This window comes from Sapajus apella, unplaced genomic scaffold (genome assembly GCF_009761245.1).
Source record: "Sapajus apella isolate SASKATOON/1434 unplaced genomic scaffold, GSC_monkey_1.0 scaffold23, whole genome shotgun sequence".
Classification (NCBI taxonomy): Eukaryota; Metazoa; Chordata; class Mammalia; order Primates; family Cebidae; genus Sapajus; species Sapajus apella.
In genome coordinates this window covers 13,291,292-13,317,851 of record NW_022436963.1, presented here as the reverse complement: position 1 = coordinate 13,317,851, position 26,560 = coordinate 13,291,292, and the positions used below count along the sequence as shown (strand labels likewise).

The following is a 26,560-nucleotide window of genomic DNA, read 5'->3' as shown; positions in this document are numbered from 1 at the left end:
ACACAAGAAGCACTTTTCAAAAAGTTAACTATCATTATTATCCTAAGAGTTTTTCTTTAATTTTTTTTTAGTTGGCAAATAAAAGCTGTACACATTCATGGCATACAACATGATGTTTTAAAATACACTGTAGAATGACTGAATCAAGCTAATTAACACATCCATCACCTCCCATACTTACCATTTTTGTGTGTGTGTGGCAGAAATATTTTAAAACCTACTCCCTTAGCAATTTTCAATTATACAATACATTGTCATTCATGATAATCACCCTGTTATACAACATCCCCTGAACTTATTCTTCCTCCAAGGATTTTTAAAAAAAATTTTTTGAAACTTTTTGAGATGGGGTCGCACTCTGTCACCCAGGCTGCAGTGCAGTGGCACATTCTCAGCTCACTGCAACCTCCGCCCCCTGACCTCAATCAATCTTCCCTTCTCAGCCCTCCGAGTAGCTGAGACCACAGATGTGTGCCACCACACCCAATTAAGTGTTTGCATTTTTGGTAGAGATGGGGTTTCCCCATGTTGCCCAGGCTGGTCTCAAACTCCTGAGCTCAGGCAATCCACCTGCCTTGGCTTCACAAAGTGCTGGGATTACAATTACCCAGACCAAGGAATTGTTTTTGATAGAAGCATAGGGAACATCTCTTATTGCTCAACATTTGATTTAGGGGGTCTGCAGAGAGACTTCAGGAATTTGATTTTGCAAAATATACCTTGAATCATGTGAAACAGATGGGCACCTGGCTAGCACCTGCTATTAGCCTGGGTGCTCTACCACAAGCTGTAACCAGTTTCTTCAGTAAGGTCAGCTTCTATAGGTCCTCGTTCCATTCTGGGACCCCAAAGACCAGGCTGGTTCCTTCTTCTAAGAGCATCCCTTCAGAAACATCAAAATCCACTCTCCATTCTCACACCACTATCCAATCCAATCATTTCCTCTAGAACTGGGGCAGGTTCACTTACTGTCTGTGATCAATCCAGTGTGCCTTCTATACCTAATGCTCCCAATTCATACAAGAATCCATACCGTATCTGTGGGTGGGCCCTCCCTCTTCCCTGGGATGTGGCTCATGTAGGCCCACCCATACATTGTCCTTTCAGAGTTGACCTCCTATGAATCTCATTCCAAGGGATCCCTTGAGCTTTGCAATGCTACTGCTGGGGCATTACGTAATGAGTTTTATTAACGTATTGAAAGTAGTTTAAGTGCTTACATTTTGCTCTTTCCTTAGACTACCATTTGAAGAGGAGGTAATACCTTAAATCAAATAATAGAATTTCAGGCATTTTTGAAACTAACTTGGGAGACTTTGAATCATTCAAAAGACTGAGATTGGCCAACTGGAAAGAGAGGGGTGTCACCCCTGAAGTCTATAAATCATCTGTTACTTGACTGCAGTTCCTGCCAACACTGTGGGATTCTAGTAAATTTTGGAGGGGAAATGGTGAGGCTGAGCGCAATGGAGAGGCATCATATCCACATTAAAGATGCACGACATTTTATGTGAACATGGAAAAGCAAACTGTTGGCTGAGGGTTTTTGTTTTTCTTTTCATTTACCAGTAATAAGGAATGAACAAAAATGGCTCAAATTTGGCTTCTGAAAATATAAAAGTGCCCACTCAATTGTGATGTACATTCAGGTTAACATTCACTCTGTTGCTCTCTCAGGTTCTAGGAAGTCAAGGAGCTTGCTTGTCTTGTTCACTATGAAATTTCCAAATGTTCAGCATATTGCCTGGTTCTCAATGAACACAAAGGCAGGCAGTGGTCTGAGATGGTATGAGGATTGGACCAAGGAAAGGAATCTGGCAACTTCATAACCTCTGGTGTGTGGGCACTGGAGAAGCTTCTAGTGAAGGAACTTGCAGAGAAATGCAGCATACAATTTTCATTGCTTCTGTGTTGTCTTATGAATGAAACTGATCATCTCAATCTGAAATTCCCAAAGGCATGCATTTTAACTCTGCTACAGTAATTGCTCATGTACGTATTAACAGCTCTCAAAAACGTGGACCTCATTGACTAATTGAAACAATCTGTCTTGATATGCAGATGTGATGGTTGTTAATATAAGAGCTATACTCTGCAAGAACAGACCTTAAAAAGATCATTTTCTGAGCTGAACGATTAACCCTTAGCCTCACAGCATAAGGCAAGAGGATGAATGTGTTTATTTGGAAGTAACTAATTTACTGGGGTCTTTCACATTCTTAATACAAGACGTAGTTTCGGGGTAGAATTTGCTTTCTTAGAGGTTCTTTTTATGAATGAATTAAAAGTTTTCGTTCTCAGGAATTAGATTTTTTTATCCTTTAAATCAGCAGGCCCACAATATAAGGATACAATACAAGAATGTTGATTTCCTAATGGTTAATACTGCTTACACTGTTAATGGGACTATGTTCATTAGCAGCCAAGATTCAGTAGCAGACAGACAGACAGACAGATCCCTCCTTTAAAAGCTCACATGCAGTGTATGAGGGTGAGGAAGGGAGAGGGAGTTAATAAAAAAGTAAATATATCAATAAGTAAATACTTCCAAAAAGTGGTAAGTGCAATGAAGAAAACAAAACTGCGTAATAGAAAAGCAAGTGACTTACTTTGGAAGGGGAGACAGCGTGAAATGGTATGACGGCTTAGGAAAGGAGCGAGGGATAATCAGGGAGAAGAACAAAGCCAGTGAAAAGAGGGTGGAGAGAAGTATGGAGGTGGGGCTGGGGGTGAATGGGGGAGAGCAGCAGCCAGATCAACCAGAGTCTTGTAGGTCAAGGTAGGACCTCTGGACTTACTCAACATGCGACTGGAAACCATTGGAAGATACTAAGTGAGGGAAAATGGAATGCAATTCAGGTGTTCAAAAGAAAGCTTTGGTAACTGGATAAACAATGGATTACGAAGGGCAAGAGAGACCTTTTTAAGAATCTATAACAATGACTGAAGTAAGAAATGGTGTTGACTTGAACCAGGGTAGAATAGTGAAAAAGAAACGAAACAGACGGATTGAGGATCTGCTGCTTCATGTGACAAGAAGATTACCGGGTTCATATTAATAGTTAACATAAAAAAGCTCTAAGAATGCCAAGTCCTGCTCAAAGCACTCTATGTCTATGAACTCAGATTCACTCTACGAGGAGGGGTTTGTGTTATTAACAATGTGCTTAATGATCACTTCTGTATGTTACATTCTTCTTTAGTATATAACATACTATGCAGTAAAAATTGATCTCTTAACAGTTATTACACAAAATTTGAATACTGGATAGTCAAAGTTTTAAGACTTTTGAAAAACTAAATGAAATGTTTTAAAATATTACAGGCTGGTAAGTTATCCATGATTTTCTCTCCTCAAATTATTCTTTTTTAAAGCCAAGAGGTAATGTTAGATGAGATAACATCACCATCATATTCCCTCGACAAGCATGTTCCACCTTTCAAACAACTGGAATCAGAGGTTTTTCTCAAAACACTCATCTGTGGCCCACCCAACCATTATCTCCCCTGAAATGTTATGATTGTCTTCCAGCCTGGCTCTTACCACCCACGGGTCTTCACCATTCTCAACTGTAGCCAGAGGGATCCTTCTAAAATATAAGCTAGATAGACTGGTGTGGTGGTGTGTGCCTGTAGTTCCAGCTATTCAGGAGGCTGGGGTAGAACAATCGCATTAGCCCAGGAGTTCGAGGCCAGCCTGGGCAACATAGCAAAACCTTGTGTTGTTTAAAAAAAAAAAAAAAAAACAAATTTAGGGGCCGGGCACGGTGGCTCAAGCCTGTAATCTAAGCACTTTGGGAGGCTGAATCGGGCAGATCATAAGGTCCGGAGTTCAAGACCAGCGTGGCCAAATAGTGAAACCTCATCTTTAGTACAAATACAAAAAAATCAGCCGGGCATGAGTGTCTGTAATCCCAGCTCTTCGGGAGGCTGAGGTAGGAGAATCGCTTGAACCAGGGAGGCAGAAGTTGCAGTAAGCAGAGATCATACCACTGCACTCCAGCCTGGGTGACGGTGCGAGACTCTGTCTCAAAAAAAAAAAAAAAAATAATGTTTAAAATAAAATGTTAAAAAATGTAAGTTATGAGACTGAGAAGGTTCCCTGCTGAGAACATTCTAAGAATTTCCCATCTTGCCTGCAGTAAAAGCCACAGAGCTTCCCATGGTCTCCAAGGCCTCACACCATCACATTGCCCATCCGACTGCACCTCCTAAAACTCTGCATCTTTTTCCCACTGCTCCAGCAGCCCTGGGTTCCTGCCTCTGCCTCAAACCGGCCAGGCAGGCTCCTGCCTCGGGGCCTCAGTGCCTGCTGAAGAAAAAGTCACTTGAGGCCAGGACACTCTGTCCTCCACAGTGAAGGTGCTATTAGTCAACCAAATGAACAAACCCTGTGGATCATCTGGAACTGTCTCTGGAGAAGTCGGTACGGAAGTAATTCAAATATTGTACATACTGTATCATCATGGCTGAGAGTAAAGCTCTCCACTAAACTATTTAGGGTGTCCCTACTGGAATATGTCTCAGGACTATGTCAGCCCGATATCAAGCTATGAGAGGAAGACATGTTATGCAGCATTTCCTAAGTCACTTTATTTTTATTTTTTGAGATGCAGTCTCACTCTGTAGCCCAGGTTGGAGTGCAGTGGCGTGATCTCGGCTCATTCCAACCTCCACCTCCCGGGTTCAAGCAATTTTCCGCCTCAGCCTCCCGGGTAGCTAGGATTACAGGTTCCCACCACCACGCCCTGCTATTTTTTTTTGTATTTTTAGTAGAGATGAGGTTTCACCATATTGGTCGGGCTGGTCTTGAGCTCCTGATCTCGTGATCCACCTGCCTTGGCCTCCCAAAGTGCTGGAATTACAGGTGTGAGCAACTGCGCCCAGCCTCCTAAATCACTTTTTATGAGAGCATTTAGACAGACTAACATGAGTCCAGAAAATATACTGGGGGCATCGTTTTCGATGGGTACTGACTATGTACGCTTAGGTATTTCAGCACCCAGTCACACCCTCCCAATAAATGACACAAAGAATGATGATGAAAGACAGATACAGGAAGTCAGAGACAAAGACAAATTCAAATAAGCAAACATAGAGGCAGACTAAGAAATAGCAAAGGTCCGTGGGTGAGGTTTCTCTTATTCCAAGTCTCCCCTAATCAGGGAATGGTGAACACAGAGGCATAAACTCAGAAAATTCCCTGAAATACTGAATTTTAGAAACCAACAGAGTGAAGGTTTTAAAAGGGAGATTTGGGAGTAGAAGCTCTATCTGTATGATAGTAGCTGGGATTTAGAAGTTATTTTACTGTTAACTCAAATATCGTCCACATATTAACCCGAATTTTAAAGTACCCTGTCTTGTTAAGATATCCTCAAACACTCAAGAGATGAAATTTATATTTTTAAATAAGACAGGGTTTTGGTGAATTTGCCCAGCTGGTCTCCGTCCATCACAGTAAATGCATCCAGTAATGCAGTAAATGCAGTACATGTATTCAATATAGCGTCAGGCCAAACAATCCGGACTGAGAAGCTTTTGAAACTTTCCTCCCATTCCATTAAAGGGGAGTGCAATGAAATTCTATGCCAGGGATTTAAAGGGAAGAGAGGAAATAGACTTTCTTTCAAACTTGACTCCATTCTCTTCCTTATAAATCTTTCTGACTGTCCCTTCTGAGTGACGGTAGCACTAAAGAACTAGCTAAAGGCTTTAGATTTAAGATGGCCTGAAACCTTCCCGCTCAAATTTTGACAGGACAGGAAAAAAAGGCAGTTGGTGGTGTCGCTGATACCCAGGTCCATAAATCCTCTTGACCTGAACTTACAATACATCTGATCTGGCTGCCTGAAGTCTCTGCCTTCAATGCACAAAGGTCTCCCCAGCCAGCTTTATTTGAGTTCCTGAGCTTGGAAGTGGATTCGGAGAAGAACAGTGTTCAAAGCTCCAGGAACAAATGTTGCAAAAAGAATAAGGGGAGAAAACTTAGAGCTTATAAAGAAAAAAGAAAACCTGTACAGCATCTTAAGCCTTTTCAACACGGAAGTCAGACCCCAGTATAAAACTGAACCGCTATTTGTATATTTTAAAAACAAATTTTAAGACATAACAACATAATGAGATACATCTAGATAATAAAATAATTACTATAGTGAAACATATTAATATATCCCTCATTTCCCATAGCTCCCCATGCCCCACTGCAAGAGCAGAGATAATCTACTCATTTAGGAAAAATCCTGAATACAATATATTCTTATTAACTACAGTCCCGCTGCTGTACATTAGTTCTTCAGACTTGTTCACTGGACATACCTGCTACTGTCTATCCTTTCACCTTTTTTGCTGTCATTGTTGGAAAAGAAGAAGTCAAAATTACCAAAAATTCAACACAAAAATTCCTCCTAAAGAATTTGTTAGTCTCTCATGCAGCTTATTACTGAAATTCCATTCTTGTGGTCTGGAATCAAAAAGTTTGCAAGTTTTAGTATGACAGTAACTATAAAATACAAACTGGATTTCAAGGACTTAATATAAAAACAGAATGTACTTGGGAGCGGGAGGCAGGCAGATCACGTGGTCAGGAGTTCAAGGCCAGCCTGACAAACATAGTGAAACCCCGTCTCTACTAAAAACACAAAAATTAGCCAGGCGTGGTGGCACGCACCTGTAATCCCAGCTACTCAGGAGGCTGAGGCAGGAGAATTGCTTGAGCCCGGGAGACGGAGGTTGCAGTGAGCCAAGATCACGCCACTCCAGCCTGGACGACAGAGCGAGACTCAATCTCAAAAAAAAAAAAAAAAAAAAAGAATGCACTATGTCTCAGTGATACTTTTTATATTGATTTTATGTTAAAACAATATTTTGGAATGTGTTACGGGAAATGTAGATTATTAAAATCAATTAAAATTGAATTCCTTTTATAAGATATATTATTGTATAATATAAATTGTACTATAATATGAAAATATTTGTTAAAATCAAATAAAATTATCTCTTCCTTTTTACCTCTTTTAATGGGGCTTCTGAAAATTTAAAATGACAATGTATGGTTCACATTATATTTTTATCAGACAGTATTGCTCTCAGTGATTAAAAATAGACTGAAGTGGTGAATCCAGATAAAAAGTAGACTATTTTACAGAGATAGCTCTAGGCATAGAGCTGACTACATTTTCTGTTCCCTTCTCATCTCTGTGTATATTTTACCACAGGTTCAGCCATCTCTGAACATTTGAAGGTCTTTCATTTTTTTTTCTTCCCTATGATACAGACTGAGCATCCCAAATCTTAAAAGTCCAAAATCTTAAATGCTCCAAAATCTGGCACTTTTTGAGCTCTGATATGATGCCACAAGTGGAAAAATACACACCTGACCTCATATGACAGGTTGCAATGAAAATGTACTTACAACTTTATTTTCATGCATAAAATTGTTTTAAAATTATATAAAATTACCTTCAGGCTATATACTTAAGGGGCATAAGAAACATAAACAAATTTTGTGTTTAGACTTGAATCCTAACCCTAAGAAATTGTGTTATATATAAGTAAATATTCCAAAATAAAAAAATTAAACATTTGTGGTCCCAGATATTTCAGATGGGGAACACTCAACCAGTACAATAAGCAACAATTAAGATTCTAAAACAATTTTTTCTATGCATCAGTGGTTCTCAAAACAACCTAACGCAGTGACAAGAAAAACAGCAAAATACCTTATCTAATAAAAAGAATTATGGTTAAGGTGTTGGAGACATTGGAGCCCAGATTCTGAGAACTAATAGTAAATCTCGGCCAAGGCACTCACCACTGCAGAAGTTCAGTCTGTCCATCTTTAAGATGGGTATGGAAAGAGTCCCTCTCTCATAAGGCTGACATGAAGAAACATCTAGAAAGTGCCCGACATTTCTATTAAATTGCACCTACAATATCCTTGCCATTAACACTATCAACACCAGTATCACGGACTTCAACCACAATCACCACTACCCTAAGCCTTCTATCTGGTTGTGAGGGCCACCACGGTCACTAAGTTTCTACACTGAGAATATCTCCAATTTAATCAGGTTTTCTTTTGAGAGCGTGCCATCTTCTTAACTGTAATTCTTAGTAAGATTCAATCAGCTATCAGCACACCACATGTTGGTGACACACCATCAAACAGCTCTGAGCCAAGTTCATGCCTAAGGATAACTGTGATGAGGACTGCAAGACATCACGGAGCTTTACCAAGCCAGGGACCAAAGCTGTTTTACCTCACAAAACATGCACGCTTGCTTTGCACAACCAGGCATTAACTTCTCCACTGGGTATTCTGTAAGTACTAGGACCTCCTCAAATGTTCCTCTTAATTAACATAGGACATACACATAAAAGATCAGCCAGATGGAAATTAAACATTTCACTAGCAAAGGATGAAACATTCTGCTCTAAAATGCAATCTGTATTTCAATAAAGTCATTAACTAAATTTCAACCAATTCCTTTCCCATTTGATGGAAGTCACTACAGGGCAAAACATAATTGGCTCCACCACAGAAGAGAAAACACCAGATAACCATGGGATGATCTCTCTAACACGTCCATGCTCCATGAAGAGGTAGGACAGAGAACACAGGCATTGTCTTAAGCTTCATTGACAAAGGACAGTGTGAAAAAAAGCAACTTTTCAGAGAATATATGAAAGAAATGAGCCAGCTTACTTTAGGCAGACAGTAAGGGAAGGGTCCCCATAGAACCTCCGACCTGCCCCATGTGTTTATACCAGATGTTTTGTGCAGTTAAGGGAACCTGTACAGGAAGCTTGCCTAAACATGCCCGTAGTGGAAAATTCCATTGCTTAACACATGTGCAGTACTGGAAATAAATCAATATGAAGCAGCTCAGTCTCAGGGCCCGCATGCGCACTGGGAGGATGGGGTGAAACCACCAGGATATTGTGCCATATACAAATAACCTAGCCTCATCAGTTTTTTTAGATAGAAGCCCTGGAAACTTTTTTTCAGGACCCTTCTCTTTGCTGAGAGCTTTCCCTTTGCTTAATCAATTCTACTGCACTCACTCTGGTGTCCAGGTGCCTAATTTTTCCTGGTCATGAGACAAGAACCTGGACCTCTCTGAGTTAAAGGAGCAAAAAAATCCTGCATCACCTGTAATAATTCAAGGAACTGATATAAAGTACACAACACGGGGGGAAACTATCATACTGAAAAAGTTATTTTTAATAGGAAATATCTCAGACCCTCTCTGATGCCAGTTCTCTCTAATGATAAAGCAATATAGTATCAAGTTCATAAAGATGCTAAAAATTGTATGCTGAACAAGCCAAGATGTCTTTATAATTTTCTTTTTAATTTTATTTTATTAGAGATAGAGTCTCACTACGTGGCCCAGGCTGGCCTTGAACTTTTGGGTTCATGAGATGCTGCTGAGCAGCCAGCACTACCAGCGTGGGCAACACAGCAAAACTTCATCTCAAAAACAAAACAGAAAAGAAAAAAGAGACCAAAACAATTTATTTGAATAGGACCCCATTTCTTAAAAGGAATGTGGACTAAAAGTTGAGAGGAGGAAATTATAAACCTACATTTCCAAAACAGTGATATTATGAACTTACAAAAAAAGAAGAGAGGGACAGAGGTCATATAAGTTTGGGGAAACATCGTGTTAAAGGTAAACAGATTCTTCAGTGAAGAACTCTTCAAAATCCTTAATATGCTAATGTACAAGTAAATCTTCAACAAGGTATTTCATCCATCCATCTAAACTTATTTCCAGGTCAGGCATGGTGGCTCATGCCTGAAATCCCAGACTTTGGGAGGCTGGGGAGGGAGGATTGCTTGAGATCAGGTGTTCAAGACCAGCATGGGGAACATAGCTGGTCTTATTTTTGTCTCTACAAAAAATAAAAACATTACCTGGGCATGGCAGTGTATGCTTGTAGCCCCAGCTACTTGGGAAGCTAAGGCAAGAGAATCACTTGCACCCAGGAGACTGAGGCTGCAGTGAGCTGTGATCACGCCACTGCCCTCCAGCCTCGGTGACAGAGTAAGGCCTTCTCATTCATACACACATGCAAACATATATACATAAATTTATTCCAGCAGTGAAGGAGGGATTATTTAAGGGGTGCTACCCAACCTGACATGTAGTCTAGGCTTTAGAACATCATGCTGCTGAAGGTCAGCATCCATGTGGGCCTCAAACCCTAGATGGGCTGGTCCACATCTGAGTAAGGCAGGAACCTGAGTGCCTGCATCAGTGTGGAGAGGGTGATGCTGTGCAAGGCCTTTGTGTGTATGACATAACTGGATGTGCTTAACAGAGAGAAGTAACACATTCTCTCACCTGAGCCAAAACCTACAGGGCATTACAAGACAACTATCTATCTAATCAGAATGTGACAGATGTATTCCAGGGAAGAGCCCTGATCCACTTTATAAAACGGATGGCAAATCATTAGTTTGGCTCTCGGGAGGGAGGCAGGATTTGAGCAGACAGGAGAGAGTGCAGTAGTAGGTCAACGTAACACACCCAAAGACGTGGATATTGAAGACAACTGCAGGCCCAAACAGAAGGTTCAAATGAGAATCGATCACAGAACAAGGTCAGCCTAAAACTAGCAAGTTCTGACTGGACAGTCCTGAACTTTGCCTAAGAGTGCTGTACAATATGAAGACAAGGAAGCGGGAAGGGAGGGGAGTACCAGGACACATCCACCTTACAGGGAGACAAATAATTTAACCTGCTTGTGTCTTGGTTGTAACTACCCAGTAGTACTCTTTAGACATAAGCCATTGAGGTCACTCAAGAGAAACAAAACCCACACAATGGCTCTGGATACTCTTTCAAGACCAAAAGGTGTTTTGCTGCTGCTATTTCTGAATCTGATACGAAAACTAATTTGGAGGTAAAACCAGGTATGAAGAAATATGAAGCTATGTAGAGTACTCATATTTCCACTTAGCATGACTGTTCACTTGCTTGCTACAGAAATATTAATGAATTTAAGGGTGGAGCTCCAGACCTTACTGGTTGCCTTCTGAAATATACACGGCATGTGGGCTATAACAGGGCCAGTAGTAGTCCGTGAGCTGTTAAAAACTGGGCTGCACAGCAGGAGGTAAGTGGTGGGCAAGGTTATCACCTAAGCTCCGCCTCCTGTCAGATCAACGACATTAGATTCTCACAGGAGCACAAACCCTATTGTGAGCTGCACACGTGAGGGATCTAGGCTGCACGCTCCTTTTGACAATCTAATTAATGCCTGATAATCTGAGGTAGAACAGTTTCATTCCCAACCCCCGCCCACGAAAAAACTGTCTTCCACGAAACCAATCCCTGGTGTCAAAAAGGTTGGGGACCGCTGGGCTACAATACCTTTTTTAAGAAAGATTCTGAATTCTACAACATCTTGCCTCAGGAGTTTTAGACAAGGGACTGCAGACCTGTAGCAATATGTATATGGTATATACTAGGAAAATGCCTTTGCTTCTATTCATTCACTAAGATGCTGTAAACAGAGCTGAAATAAATCAGCTGTGAGTTTCATTGGAAGGGGCACATACAATCAATTTGGATCATTTAAGTTTATTGAAGACTTCAACTCATAAAGCACCACTAAGTCTAAATCAACAATTCCCGTGATCTTTTATTGTCATAAATAAGATTTTAATTACCTCAAACAACAAGCAGGCAATGAACCCCCACTTTAATGGAGCTCTCAAAGGTTTTATCCGAAGGTTTCGCTTTGTATTTGCTGCGACTTTGGTTATTAGTGGAAATACAGCACAATTCAATTTCTATTAGTGTTATATGAACCTTTATTTAAGTCACCAACTAAGGAACAGGAATGAGTGTGGAATAAGAAAAATGTTTAAGATACAATAGAAGGTGTCACAGACCAACTGTGGCTGGACAGACAACAGAACGCTCAGTTGCCAAAGAAGAACCCGAACAGGTCATCCTGTTTTAATGACTGAATATTCTGAGTTTTTTGACTTTAAGGATACTTAATCACATCTGCAAAGTCTGTTGTCTCACATAAGGTAACATATTTACAGCAAACATTTGGAAAAAGAGACATTATCTGGCCTACCAAAATCTTTACTGGCCTCTTTTTTAAACTTAACAAATATCTGCTGCCTCAGGGCTTTTGCATATCCTTATTCAACCAGGAAGCTCCAATTTATTTTTTCCATCTAATAAATATTGATGTCTCCATAGACATCTTCCACCCCCTATCAAAATGTCCCTCCACTTTAGAGACTATATCACAAATGCAATTACACAGATATTTACATGACCAATGTTCAATTTCTGGGTCACCACTAGAGTGTAAATACCTTGAAGGCAGGAACTGTGACGTTCTGACTTACCTTTGAGAACCAGCACACATACCACAGAAGATATTCAAGAAAAATGTGCTGCTAGGCAATGAATAAAGCTGAGTAACAGGAGGTGAGGGCATCTGAGGATCCAAATTGGGTTTGGTCTCAAAGGCGCGGCATTGTATTCTGACTTCAACTTTCTTTTCTAACTTTAACTGAGCTGTAATGAACACTGGCACTTGAAGAGCTTTCACCTTGTTTTGCTATTCTGTTTGTACAAGGACTTTTTTTTTGTTAACTATTAGACTGGATGTTTTTTAAATCTAAGATTGAGTCCAGGATTCCAGCTAAGAAAATTCAGAAAGCTTTCAATTTCTGGATGCCTACGAAGTTGTCTTAGATGACCTCAAAGAATTCCTGGGAAGCAACAAAACCTACAAAGTTGAGTTTGCTGCCATTTACCCTCAGGGAGCAGATCCAGCTTCTTGTGGGGCATATGTTTAAAATTCAGCCTGCAGAGCCGCAGCACATGGAGGGAGCTGTTAAAATTCCCAAGGTCGTGACTGCAACTCAAGTAGAGACTAAAGAAACCAGGAACAGCAATGCTGCTACACATAAGGCAAGGTACATTTACTCTCTAAAATCCAAAGAGGATGGAATGACTTCCCAAGAAACAAGTCCTCCTTATTCAAACGTATTTTAAATGATGCTACTTAGATCAAGAAATGTTCCGTTCCACTAAACACACTGCTTTCTCCACTCCAGAATCTCACCACAGTGACACTAGTAGCATTTTGGGGCTGGCTGATTCCTTTTGGTAGGGGCTGTCCTTTACATTGGGATGTGTGGCAGTATTCCTGGCCTCTACCAACTAGAAAGTAGTAGCATACCACTTCCAACAATGGCAACTACCGAAAATGTCTTCAGACATTACCCCACAGGGTGCAGAGAGAGAAACTGTCCCTGGGTGAGAACCACAGCTATATGCTACCAGTCTGAGCACAATCTTCAACAATGATCCTTCTGAAGCCCTCACACATACTGCATGCAAGACAAACAATTAATGTCCCAAATGCTGATAAATTACTCCATGATAAATTAAATTTCCTTACTTTCATTCTAGTTTTTTGGAAAACAATGTAGTTACATGAAAAGAAATAAACGAAGCATAAGATGCTCAAACAGTATAAAAATTGCAGGGAGAGGTGGGTATTAATGAAGAGCTCAAATACAGCAGCTTAACATTAAATATCACAAACACACTTTGGGCAAAAGCAAGCAACTTCTCTTGTGCGTATTTTAAAGTTAAATTTAATGCAGTTACTTAATCTCTGAAATTCATGTTCCTCCAAATATACCGTTAATTTATCACATTTTTAGAAAACGAGCTGTGAGTCAGATGGACTTCAATGAGGACCCAATTGATAGAGGCAGCCTTACCATCTGACATTACTTAAAAGAAAAATATCCAAACAACCTGGTCAAACAAAAAACCTGGGCATGGTGGCTGCCATTTATAATTAGCTTCTGAATTCAGTGGCTCTCTCTGAGAAATGTAAAACTGAAATATTCACCAAAAGTCATAGGTTTCAAAAGAATATTAATCTCTGGCCAGGCACAGTGGCTCACACCTGTAATCCTAGCACTTTGGGAGGCTGAGGAGGGTGGATCACTTGAGGTGAGGAATTCAAGACCAGCCTGGCCAACATGGTGAAACCCTGTGTCTACTAAAAATACAAAAATTAGCCGGGCGCAGTGGCACGCGTCTATAATCCCAGCTACTCTGGAGGATGAGGCAGGAGATTCACCTGAACCCAGGAGGCAGACGTTGCAGTGAGCCAAGATTGTGAACCACTACATTCCAGCCTGGGCAACAGGGTGAAGACTCCATTTCAAAAAAGAAAAAGGAAAAAGGATATTAAATTTTTAATACATATTTCCCAGAATCAAATGTAAAGAGGAAACTGGCCGTTTTTGGCATGAGGAAATATAATTACACGGAGGCAAGGTTCCCAGTTTCTATCTAGCTCTAGAGGTCTTCTTTTCCAAGGCAGCCATCTGATTAAGTTTGTAAGCTTTCAGGACAGGTCCTTTGTCCAAAACAGCATTAAGCGAACAAACAGCAGCCCAATTCTAAGGCAAGGAGGCTTCACAGCAAAGCTGGCTGCACACAAAGCTACCCCTTCAACTCACACTGCCAGTGGGAACCTGTCAGCAAGACCAGAAGGAAACCACCACACTTAGGGACATGATGTAATTTTGCTTCTAGGAATCAAGTTTTCCAAGTGCAAATAAAGCTAAGACTTCTAAGATATGATTCATTCCATTTAAAAGGTGGAAGAGAACCCCATAAGTAGAAACCTAACTCACAAAACATATCATTATTGTGACTAGGACAGGAAGTCCCACAGATAGAGGAGTCCAAATGCAGGAAGAATCCTGGTACTGAGAATTTGTCAGCTAAGCAAGAAAAAACATGAAGCATTTTCTCAGTCATCACTGGTTTCTCCAGGAATACTGGATAAGAAACAAATCTACATGGCCATATAAGGATCTATAGAAAAAGAAATATTACCGATTTTCTTATTGTGTAGGGATTCTTCATCAGAGCTTCAAAGATACTTACAGGGTTCAAAATGGGCCCTTGGAGCTAGGGAGAATGATGAGACCCTATCAGTTACATGTAAATCTATGTGTAGATATATACATGTGTCTTTTTTGTAAAGGGAATCTCAAGAACTCATCAGATTATCAAAGCAGGACAAGACTTGGTAGAAGTTATGAAATACTAACAGTTGAAAACTTTCCTTGGCCATGTGGCTCCCTTGATTAACACATGTTACCAGTGCAAAGTCATTCCATGTTTAGGACAGCCACAGGCTGGAACTGTTACTGAAACACCAGGGGTTCAGTCGAGGTCCAGCCTGCTCGCTGCACAGAAAACCAATCACTGAGGTGACAAGTATTGCCAAGGAAGAAAGCTTTAATTGGGTGCCGCAGCTGAGAGAGGAGATGGGAGCTCCGCCTCAAGTCCATCTCCCTGACTGACTAAACCAGAGATTTACATAGTAGGGAAGAAATGTAACAATGTATAAGAAAACAAGAACTAAGGAGGGGCAAGGAGGCATCTGGTGCATTGAGCTGGTGAGCTTCAGTCATTTGATACTTTTTTAAAGAGGCCTGAAGTCCTCTACTGAGGAAGAAACTCAAATAAAACAAATACAAGGTTTTTGTTTGTTTGTTTGTTTGTTTTTGAGACGGAGTTTCACTCATGTTACCCAGGCTGGAGTGCAATGGCGCGATCTCAGCTCACTGCAACCTCCGCCTCCTGGGTTCAGGCAATTCTCCTGCCTCAGCCTCCTGAGTAGCTGGGATTACAGGCACGCACCACCATGCCCAGCTAATTTTTTGTATTTTTAGTAGAGACGGGGTTTCACCATGTTGACCAGGATGGTCTCGATCTCTTGACCTCGTGATCCACCCGCCTCGGCCTCCCAAAGTGCTGGGATTACAGGCTTGAGCCACCACGCCCGGCCACAAATACAAGTTTTAAGCTTTAACAGCAGAAGGGTCAATTTCTATGTTTATCCAAAACAACTGTCTATGGGATTATTGAGCAGGTTTCAGAAGCACATCCATTTTGTTCTTCCACACACTTACCACATGGGGGACCTATCAAGAAACAAACATGTTCATCACAACAAAAGAATATTCACATAACAATCACGATTAAAGGAAATACGTCAGGTTGGCATTGAAAGAGATGCACTGTCCTTGACCAACATTAATAAAAAAGTTGGAGATGTGCTCCTTCCCTCACGCTGGCTCTAAGCAGATACACTTCAGCATCTGACCCAGGGCATCCCAGCAGGATGGATAAGTGAAAAGACTGACACAGCAGACGCAAAATGTCACCATCTATCCTCGCAAAATTAACAGTGACTCATACCACCACAGCCTCTTTGCCAACAGCCAGTGGGAGCAAAAAAACCTTACAACTTCGCTACCAAGAGAAGGTTCTGAGACTCCTCTTCATGTCGCCAACTTTTCTATTTTTAAGGGTGAAAATGAAGTCAACCCAGTTTCTTAGAAAGTGTCATCTTTCGAAAACAGGAATGGACAGTGAAAAGAAACTGTGTCAAACGAAACACATGATGAACATCATCAACCAGTAGTGAGTCTACTCAAACCATGATGCCTGTGGCTTCTGTGTTTCTCCAGTTAAACAAAGGTGAGAAACGAGGATGGATACCCACCTGCCATACTATGGATAAAGGGTTTCCAGAGAGACGAAGTTAGGTACTGTACAGGTTTGATTTGCAAAACGACCGAAGGTAAGGACATAGCATCTGATTAACATAAAGATTGAAGCACGGCTACATGTTGGGATCTTGACTTTCTCTCACCTCAACGGGATACCTCCTGCCATTGATGCTGTGTTCAGAGCCCGCTGAGCCATTGCTGTGGCCCCAGTGAAATTCCACCTTCTCGGCTTTGAATCTGCCAGGCAGACCAGCTCCACTGACAAAATAGTCGTCTTTCAGAAGGATGGCGACTGTATGAAACAGGTAAGAAGAGAGGAAAACAGAGTGAGTTTCAAAACCAAACAGAGTTTTTCTGTTGCTTCTAATGAAGTTTATGATTACCACAGTGTGAATTATATCCTCATGTACCTGTGAAAAAACACGATGAACACACCCGCCTAAATAAATTAGTTCATTCTAGCTGCAGAATGCTCTCAGAGCACCAGTTGGCCCTAAATCATGACACTTCCCAGGGAATGATCTCAGAATTACTTATCCATTTAACAGATTAAAAAAAAATGGAGACAATGACAGAGTAAGTCACTCTGAATCAGCATCTCCTAAATCTGCTTGATGGTCAAAATCATCTAGAGAGCAAGATTTTTCTTTTTAAGCAATGATTCATGGGGCTACCCCAAGATTCAAGGTCTGGAACAAGACAGGAAATATATATGATCAGCCAGATGAAATAGGTGTGTTTCTTTGGTCAGAAAATGTAGGCAAGATATTAGGAAATAAAAATTTGTAGGTGGGAATATTAAGGCAACAGTAAGTGGGAAGAGGGCTGGAAGTCTGTATTTGCTAACAGTAACCAGGAAAGTATGATACAAAATCTACTCTTGAAGTCACTCAAATACTGACAGATGACTAGTTTTCTTTACTATTTATTTTAGTACCAAGCACAAAATAATTTCCCTTAACCCATCTAAAAGAACACATAAGAAAATTTACAACATAGGGAACCTCAATTAAATTCCCCCTCTAAATTTCAAAAATATACTGTTCTTTTTGGAAATATAGGAAGGAAAATTGAGAATAACTTGGATTTAAACTGACAAAAAAATATTTTTCCAAAAAGAATATAATGTCTAAATGCATAAAAAACAAATTCAGGGCCGAGGCAGGCGGATCACAAGGTCAAGAAATCGAGACCATCCTGGCCAACATGATGAAACCCCATCTCTACTAAAACATACAAAAATTAGCTGGGCGTGGTGGCGTGTGCCTGTAGTCCCAGCTACTAGGGAGGCTGAGGCAGGAGAATCGCTGGAACACAGGAGGCGGGGTTCGCAGTGAGCGGAGATTGCGTCAATGTACTCCAGCCTGGTGCTTGGCAACAGAGCAAGACTCTGTCTCAAAAAGAAAAAAACAAATTCAAGTGATATATCCCCTTTTTTTGGTTCTCTAAAAGTGGATTCATTCATTCATTCATTCATTCATTCAATGAATACTTATTGGCTGCTAAATACGTGTAACATGCCAAACAATATACTGAATGGTTTGTAACCAAAAGCCAAGCTTGAGGAAGCCATGGGAAAATGCTCATCCTCATTGTATCTGCTTCCTAAAGAGATCCTAGTTAGAGCTTTAGAGAGAAATCCTGCATGAAAATTAGGGCTCCATAAAAGATAGGGACTAAGCTAATGACCCACTTCTAGAATACTGCAATTAGTTTCAGTACTTCTCGAAATAAAGGACGCATTAAAAGCAAGTGAAGGAACCCTTCTCATACAAATCCCTTTTTATTGCATTCAAAAGGCAGTTTTTCCCCAACTTCTGAAAAAATATACAAGGAATGCTCAATTCGTACAACAGCAAATTAAAGAATAAAATAAGGTAAAAGCAAGTGTTTCTTGAGCCAATTAAACATGCTGCAGCATTGTGCCACCCTTACCCTTTGTTGGGCATGTTTTAGAACAGGGGTCATAAACTTCTCCTGTAAAGGGCCAGCTGGTAAATATTTTAGGCTTTGCAGGCCAATTGGTCTCTAGTGCAACAACTCAATCTTGTCTTTACAGCACAGAAGCAGCCAAAGATAATACTGAAATGAATGGGGGAAGCTATGTTCCAATAAACCTTTATTTAAGACATTGATACTTAAATTTGACAAAATTTTCAATGCATCATGAAATATTATGTCCTTTCAATTTTAAAAAGTCATTTTAAAATGTAAAAATGAGGGACCTATCATTTTGTGACCCCTAAGATATAATATCTTAGAAGAGAATATCTAAAATCTTATATAAAATACATCTATATATACAGAAATTATAAAATATCTTCTAAAATATTATATTATACCAACTACACACCTTTAGTACTGATGTCAAAACATCTAGGCATTAGCTCAGTAGTGTATCAGACGCCGTTAATGATTGTTCTCAACCAGTTATAAATTCCATACATAACGTTTTGAATCCAAAGGATGAAGGCAAAACATTTTTATTGCATCTGTTATAATACACCCAGGGAATCAGCAGCATCTTATAAATATTTGCTTTTACCTAAATCATTTATATCTCTGTCAGGGGTCATTTTACTTGTTTTATATGAATAATTAAAAGCATAATTAGGTAACTGTACAATCTGAAACATTAATCTCATTTTTCATTTTACAGTATTTCTCACCAGAGCACACAGCGTGTTACATGCCCAGCTTTCAAAAATGTCTTATATTTTTGTTTCCACATGAAACTGGAATGAGTGAACTTTCCCAGCTAGCATGTTTTCTGATGACCAGTGATAACACTGAACTGTTTTGAAACAGAGTGTACTGAAGGTAGTCACTGCAGAGCACTGGGTGTCATGCATATGAGCTCAAGACATGTTGGGATCCCATTCTGTCACTTAACAGTGGTGTGACCTCAGGCAGGTTACCCAATTTCTCTGTGCCTCAGTTTCCACCACTGTTCAAATGGTGATAATTATTGCAGTGCCTAAATTTTACTTTCTCTGCAGTAAAATATAACTTCAGAGAAAGTTCTATTTTTAAGCAATATTCTCTTTCCCACACAATAACAAATGTCATTGGGCAGGGACAAACGCAAGGGCAGGAGTGGCCCAAATACTATTTGAGAGGAGATCTTTTATTTAGTTAGTTTTGAGATGAAGATTCCCTCTGTTGGCTCTGAAAAGCAGGGAAGTGAGAGAGGGCTTCTCAAGAAAATGTCCCAAACCTGAAGCAATATGGAAACATTTGCATGCCAAAAGGGATGTGACACTGGTCTCCTTTTTCTCTGGAGGCTTCTCTCTCTGGATATCTTTTCCCACACGTTTTCCTCTTTTCTGTTACCTAGGTCTGCACGTTGATTTCTACATTCTAAGTTCTCTGTAATTTGGCACCCAAGCCTGCCCTGGATAAGAATACACGGGCAAAAACAGCAATAAGGTACCATTTGGAGTCTATCAAATTGGTAAGGGTTGTTTTGTTTTGTTTTGTTTTGTTTTGGCGGGGGGAGGACAGAGTCTCGCTCTGTTGTCCAGGCTGGAGTGTCCTGGTGCAATCGCTGCTCACTGAAACCTCAGCCTTCCCAGTTAAAGTGATTCTTCTGCCTCAGCCTCCCAAGTAGCTGGGATTATAGGCATAAATCACCATGCCTAGCTAATTTTTATATTTTCAGTAGAGACAGCGTTTCACCATGTTGGCCAGGATGGTCTCAAACTCTTGACCTCCAGTGATTCAACCACTTCGGCCTCCCCAAGTGCTGGGATTACATAGGTGTGAGTCCCGCGCCCAGCGGGGAGATCTTAAGTATTGAGTACCTGCTTTTAGTTCACTGAAACACGGAATAAAAACGATACTGTCTTTTCTGAATTATTTCTACCTTTTTGATCATATCAAAGGAAATCATAGTTGGGTGCTAATATAACCTGTACATTTCCCTGGTACTCATTCATTTCCCCCTTTTACTCAAGAGTAAGCATAATGATAAAATTTAATAACATGGGCAAGGTTGATTTATTTTTGTAGACTATGAACATATTTCTAACAGTAAGTCTCTCCCAGTCAAACAGAACTGGTTTTTCCAATTATAGTGTTGATAAAGAATTTTCTTTTAAAATCAATTCATTTAATTAAAATGAAATAAGTAAATTAGAGGAAAAACAGTACTACAAAAATAATAATACAAATAAAGTTGAATTTAAAAATTAAAACAGCAGCAGGAAAAGTTGAATCTGGATAAGGCCCAAATTGAAAGGTGCCTAGCTAACATCTAAAGACTGGAGAACAATGAATGGTGTTATAGACTGAAATTTCGTGTCTCTGGAAAGTCACAAATTGAAACCCCAATCTCCCATGTAATGGTATGATGACAGGGCCTTTGGGAGGTGGATTAGGTCATGAGGATGGAGCCCTCATGAATGGGATTAGTGCACTTAAAAAAGAGATCTCCAGGCTTGGCGCAGTGACTCACACTTGTAATCCTTCCATGATCTGGAAGGCCAAGGGGGGCGGATGACCTGAGGTCATAAGTTTGAGACCAGCCTGGCCAACATGATAAAACCCCATCTCTACTAAAAATCTAAAAAAATAGCTGGGTATGATGGTGGTCACCTATAATCCTAGCTACTCGTGAGGCAGGGGCAGGAAAATCACTTGAGCCAGGGAGGCAGAGGTTGCAGTGACCAAGATCATGCCACTGCACCCCAGCTTAAGTGACAGAACAAGATTCCATCTTAAAAAAAAAAAAAAAACAAAGAGGCCCCCAGCCAGCTGCCTTCCCTTCTACCGTGGTAATACACAGTAAGAAGGTATCAGCTATGAGTCAGAAAGCAGGTCTTCACCAGACACTGAATCTGCTGATGCCTTAATCTTGGACTTCCAGCCTCCAGAACTCTAAGAGATGTTTATTGTTGAGGCCACCCAGTTTATGTTATTTTGTTACAGCGGCCTAAACTAACTAAGACAGCTGGGCTAAGAGAGAAAGACAGGAAAGCCCTATGTGGTGAATGAACTTTCTAAAACCATCCTGGTTGTGGCTAATGTAGATTTCGATTAAATCAAAGCAGAATGATGGAGAGTGTAGAAGAATCTGGAAGCTTCAAATTCAGGGTTTCTTAACCTAGAGTCCAAAAGTCCATAGCCCTGGCTACCTATGGGCTCTGGAGGTCTATGCCTTCCTGATACGAGAAGTAAAATTCTGAGCACGGTGCACACACGGAGCTTAGGACTCTGCAGCCAGTAAGTCCAAACTTGAATCCTAGCTCTGCCACTGTCCACTGATGAGAAAGTTAACGAGCCTCTTGGTGCCTTGGTTCCTATTTTGTAAACTTGGAATAAGATAGAAGCCACTTACTTCACAGGTGAAGAGATTCACAAGGGCTGATATACGAAGAACACTCAGAGCAGCAATTCATACACATCACAGACTAGCATTGGTGTTATGCAACCGTTAGAAAGGTTATTATCCTAGAGAAGAATCCACAGCTTTCACCAGATTCTCCCCATGTCTTGGGCTCCGCATGATGTAAAGGCATTCCAGGCTGTGCAAAGGGCCAGGGCAAAGTGCGGGTCAGGTAACATCTTAAATAAGGAATTACTTTTCTCCTGAACTGGAAGGGTTGACCAACTACCTGGCATTCATAGCATTCTTCGCAGGACATTCACCAAGTGTTTATAAATTAAATCTAACATGTGTGTAAAACACAGGCAAAAGCAAATGTTCACACTAAAATCTAAGTAAACAGCAGCAGGTGCTAAAAAAGTAAAGAAAAAAATGGATGAGAAGAAACCTAGCTGCTTACTATCATATCCTCCTACCCTCGTGCACGCTGCCAAGACTATAGGGTAGAAAAAAAAAGCCTCCCACCTAATGGTGAGATCCCCAGACCACTTTCCACAATACCTGTGACATCGCAGGGATGCCTTGGGGCTCCAGGTAAAAGGGAAATGTTCTTGTCTGAAAGTCAGAATGCGTTGGCTCTGGTTCCTGTCTTCCACGAATTTCCCTGTAAACACTGACATTTATATTTTTCAAATACTCAATAAATATTTACTGAGTAATCACTGGCGGAAAAAGGCGGGTAAATCAGATACAACTCTTGTCCTTATGGAACTTACGGCTGATGGGAAATATAGGTCCCAAGAACTAACAGACAACAGAAGCAAATCTGAAAGTGGGACAAGAAATACCATCTGAGCATCCAACCCCAGAGGAGAGAAGGGGAGAGCGTCAAGGTCTGAGCTGAGAGTCAAAGGAGCTACCCAAGGGACATGCCGACAAGATGGGAGAACATCAAGAAAGAATTAGCGGGCCGGGCGCGGTGGCTCACGCCTGTAATCCCAGCACTTTGGGAGGCCGAGGCGGGTGGATCACGAGGTCAAGAGATCAAGATCATCCTGGTCAACGTGGTGAAACCCCGTCTCTACTAAAAATGCAAAACATTAGCTGGGCATGGTGGCACGTGCCTATAATCCCAGCTACTCAGGAGGCTGAGGCAGGACAATTGCCTGAACCCAGGAGGCAGAGGTTGCAGTGAGCCGAGATCGTGCCATTGCACTCTAGCCTGCGTAACAAGAGTGAAACTCCGTCTCAAAAAAAAAAAAGGAAAGAAAGAATTATCTCAGGCAGTGGCCTCCTGGTAGTAGTAATGAGTAAGAGAAAGCCAAGGTGACAGGTACTTAGAGAGCAGGATGGGATGCTGAGGGTATGAGGCAGGGACAGTGAGCCGTCTGTGTTTGTCCCAAGAGAAATGGGAAGTCTTTGATACTGAGAGAGAGAACAAGAAAGAAGGAGGGAGAGACAGACAGGCAAGATCAGATTAGGGAACTAAGTCGATTACTCTGGCTATGCTGTGGAGAAGGGCTGGGAGGAAAGCAGTGCTGGTCAGTACAAATAAGTGAGGGGTTGATAGCAGTAATCCAGTGAAGAGTCACTGGACACGCTGAGTCGGAGCAACCTTGGATATCCAGGAGATGATAAACCTCGGGATTATCCTGGGTCTCGTTAACCCATCACTAAACTGAGTGAGATGAATAAGGTGGATTAGTTAACACTTTAACCATAGAAGATATGAAAGCCAGGCTCGGTGACTCACACCTGTAATCCCAGCATTTTGGGAGGCCCAAGTGGGTGGATCACAAGGTTAGGAGTTCAACACCAGCCTGGTCAAGATGGTGAAACCCTGTCTCTACTAAAAATACAAAAATTAGCCTGGCGCAGTGGTGGGGCCTGTAATCCTAGCTACTCAGGAGGCTGAGGCAGAGAATTGCTTGAATCTGGGAGGTGGAGGTTTCAGTGAGCTGAGATTGCGCCACTGCACTCCAGCAACAGAGTGAGACTCTTTTAAAAAAAAAAAAAAAAACAGAAATATATGAATACACACACCACACATACACTCATACCCACACACCCAAATCCTCCCCCCATCACAAACACACTTTTCCTAGAAACTTCCTAACCAACCTCTTGATTACTAAAGGCATGCATGTTACACTTGAGCAACCATGCATCTGTGGGATCACATCTTGCATGGGGGCTAGGCACAAAAGTCCATCAGTTTTGAAGGGAAATCAGACATCATGAAGATTGCTATTGAAAACCTTGTAATGGGCTAGGCACAGTGGCTCAAGCCTGTCATCCCAGCACTTTGGGAGGCCAAGGTAGGGGCAGATTGCTTGGGGCTGGAAAATCAAGACCAGCCTGACCAACATGGAGAAACCCCGTTTCTACTAAAAATATAAAAATTAGCCCGGTGTGGTAGCATGCACCTGTAATTCTAACTACCTGGGAGGCTGGGGTATAAGAATCGCTTGAACCTGGGAGACAGAGGTTGCAGTGAACCAAGATGGTGCCACTGCACTCTACCCTGGGCAATGTAGCAAGACTCTGTCTCAAAAAAAAAAAAAGAAAAGTCCCTGTAACGTGCCCATCTAAACTGGTAGCCTGGTGCTGACTCTCAGCAAGGCTTACACATCCTTGTCTCCACAGACCTTAGAAGAAAACAGAGACTCTTCAGGGCTGTACAAAGGCAGCAGTTAGCTTGAGCGGGGTTCTACAATGAACAATAGGGCAAAGAGTATCTTTCAACACTCACTTGACCTTGGGGAAGGGATGGTTACCCCTGGCCTGTGTCTGAGCAGAGCAGCAGAACCACATCCTCCTCCAACACTTAGCTTGGGTCACATGCTCAGTTAGGGACATCGCTTGTGGAAATGACCAAGGTTGTTAAGATTTTATTTTTCTCTTTTTACCAGCCTGCAATCTGTTTGTTCATGACTTAACTTGCTGAAAAGTTCTAAAAGCCAGGTAAAATAAAGTCAATACAACAGTGTCCCAATACTTATCTCAGTTTTATGGGCTCAGTAACATACTACATAATGACTCCTGACCTGCCCATCTATACCTAGTTTCCCTGCCATTGATTCTTGTGTGATCAGAATAACCATTTCTTGAATCCATCTGCGTCAGATGGCATGTGCAGACAAATGGGAAAGGCTGTAGACAAAGAAAAAATATAATACACCAACAATGTGGGAAGATGAAAGTAGCATGCCTTGTGGTAAACACATTTATTATTTGCCCTCAGTTTGGGATGTAAGAAAAAATAGTTTAAAAAAAAAAACAAAAAAACCCTCCCAACAGTTAAAATTCATAGGAGGCCATGTCTTATTAACATACATCAGAAGCACCGTGTAAGTCTTAAATTCTGATTATTTTGCTGGAAGCTAATGCTAGGAACAGCAAGATTGTCTTGAAATGTTCTTGATGAATGCATTATCTTTTCATTCTACGAAAATGAAAGAAAGGGAAATAACTTTAGATGAAATCAAATGGGAACTGGCACAATAGATAGTTACGGTTCCTCAGGAAGAAATAGAGAGATGCTATCTGTCTTGTGAAGATATTTTAGACAACTTTCGAGACATGGGCTAGGTACAACCAAGTTGCTCTATTGATTATGCTGGATTGGATATATAGCACTCTCCGGGGGTTAAGACAGATCTGAACATTTAAGCTGTTTTATGGGAGAGTTACTGTCTGTATGTAATAGGCCACTTTAAATATTAACTTTCTCTATTCATATTTTAATATACAAAAGACAGAGTCTATTTTACAGAGAAGTAACCTGTAAATTTCCATCAGAAAAAAATAAATACTCCCTCTTTAATTTATTTTCTGGAACTACGAAGTTCCAGAAAATACTTTTATAGGAGAAAAATATGTGTTGCTTAAAAATTAATGATTTATGAAAGTTTGTCTAGGTATGCAAGATAGATATAAAATGAATGATGGCAACAAAGACAGACCCTGTGGCTTATGATACATGAATTTTTTTAAAATTAAACTTTTAATTTTTCTCAGAATGGCAGATTCACATGCAGTTATAAGAAACAATGCAGAGATACCATGACCCCTTTAACACATGTCTCTTCATTGTACCATCTTTCAAAACTATAGTACAATGATAGGTGCTTTCTTAAAAAAAAAAAGAATTATGCAGGTTTCATATCAATATTATTCCAAGTGTAAATTATCAACGCCACCCTAATTTAGCCTGTACTAATATGTACTGTTCAGTTGCATTTATATGATCTAGACAAATAGAGCAAATGAATACTAATTTCTCCAAAATGCTAAACATTTATGAACTCATGTGGCATATTAAGACCTACAGAGGGCCGGGCGCGGTGGCTCAAGCCTGTAATCCCAGCACTTTGGGAGGCCGAGGCGGGTGGATCACGAGGTCAAGAGATCGAGACCATCCTGGTCAACATGGTGAAACCCCGTCTCTACTAAAAATACAAAAAATTAGCTGGGCATGGTGGCCCGTGCCTGTAATCCCAGCTGCTGGGGAGGCTGAGGCAGGAGAATTGCCTGAACCCAGGAAGCGGAGGTTGCGGTGAGCCGAGATCGCGCCACTGCACTCCAGTATGGGTAACAAGAGCGAAACTCCGTCTCAAAAAAAAAAAAAAAAAAAA

General features: G+C 40.9%; 1 protein-coding gene across 4 annotated transcripts in view; it reads right to left on the bottom strand.

Annotated features, from left to right (window-relative positions):
* Positions 1-26,560, bottom strand: part of PTPRG (protein tyrosine phosphatase receptor type G) — a 764,493-nt gene that overhangs the window by 283,809 nt on the left and 454,124 nt on the right. For all 4 annotated transcript variants that reach the window (XM_032289599.1, XM_032289601.1, XM_032289600.1 and 1 more), the window contains one exon: positions 16,741-16,889. In XM_032289599.1, coding sequence (XP_032145490.1) covers positions 16,741-16,889 — 149 coding nt within the window. The remainder of the gene's footprint in view (positions 1-16,740; positions 16,890-26,560) is intronic.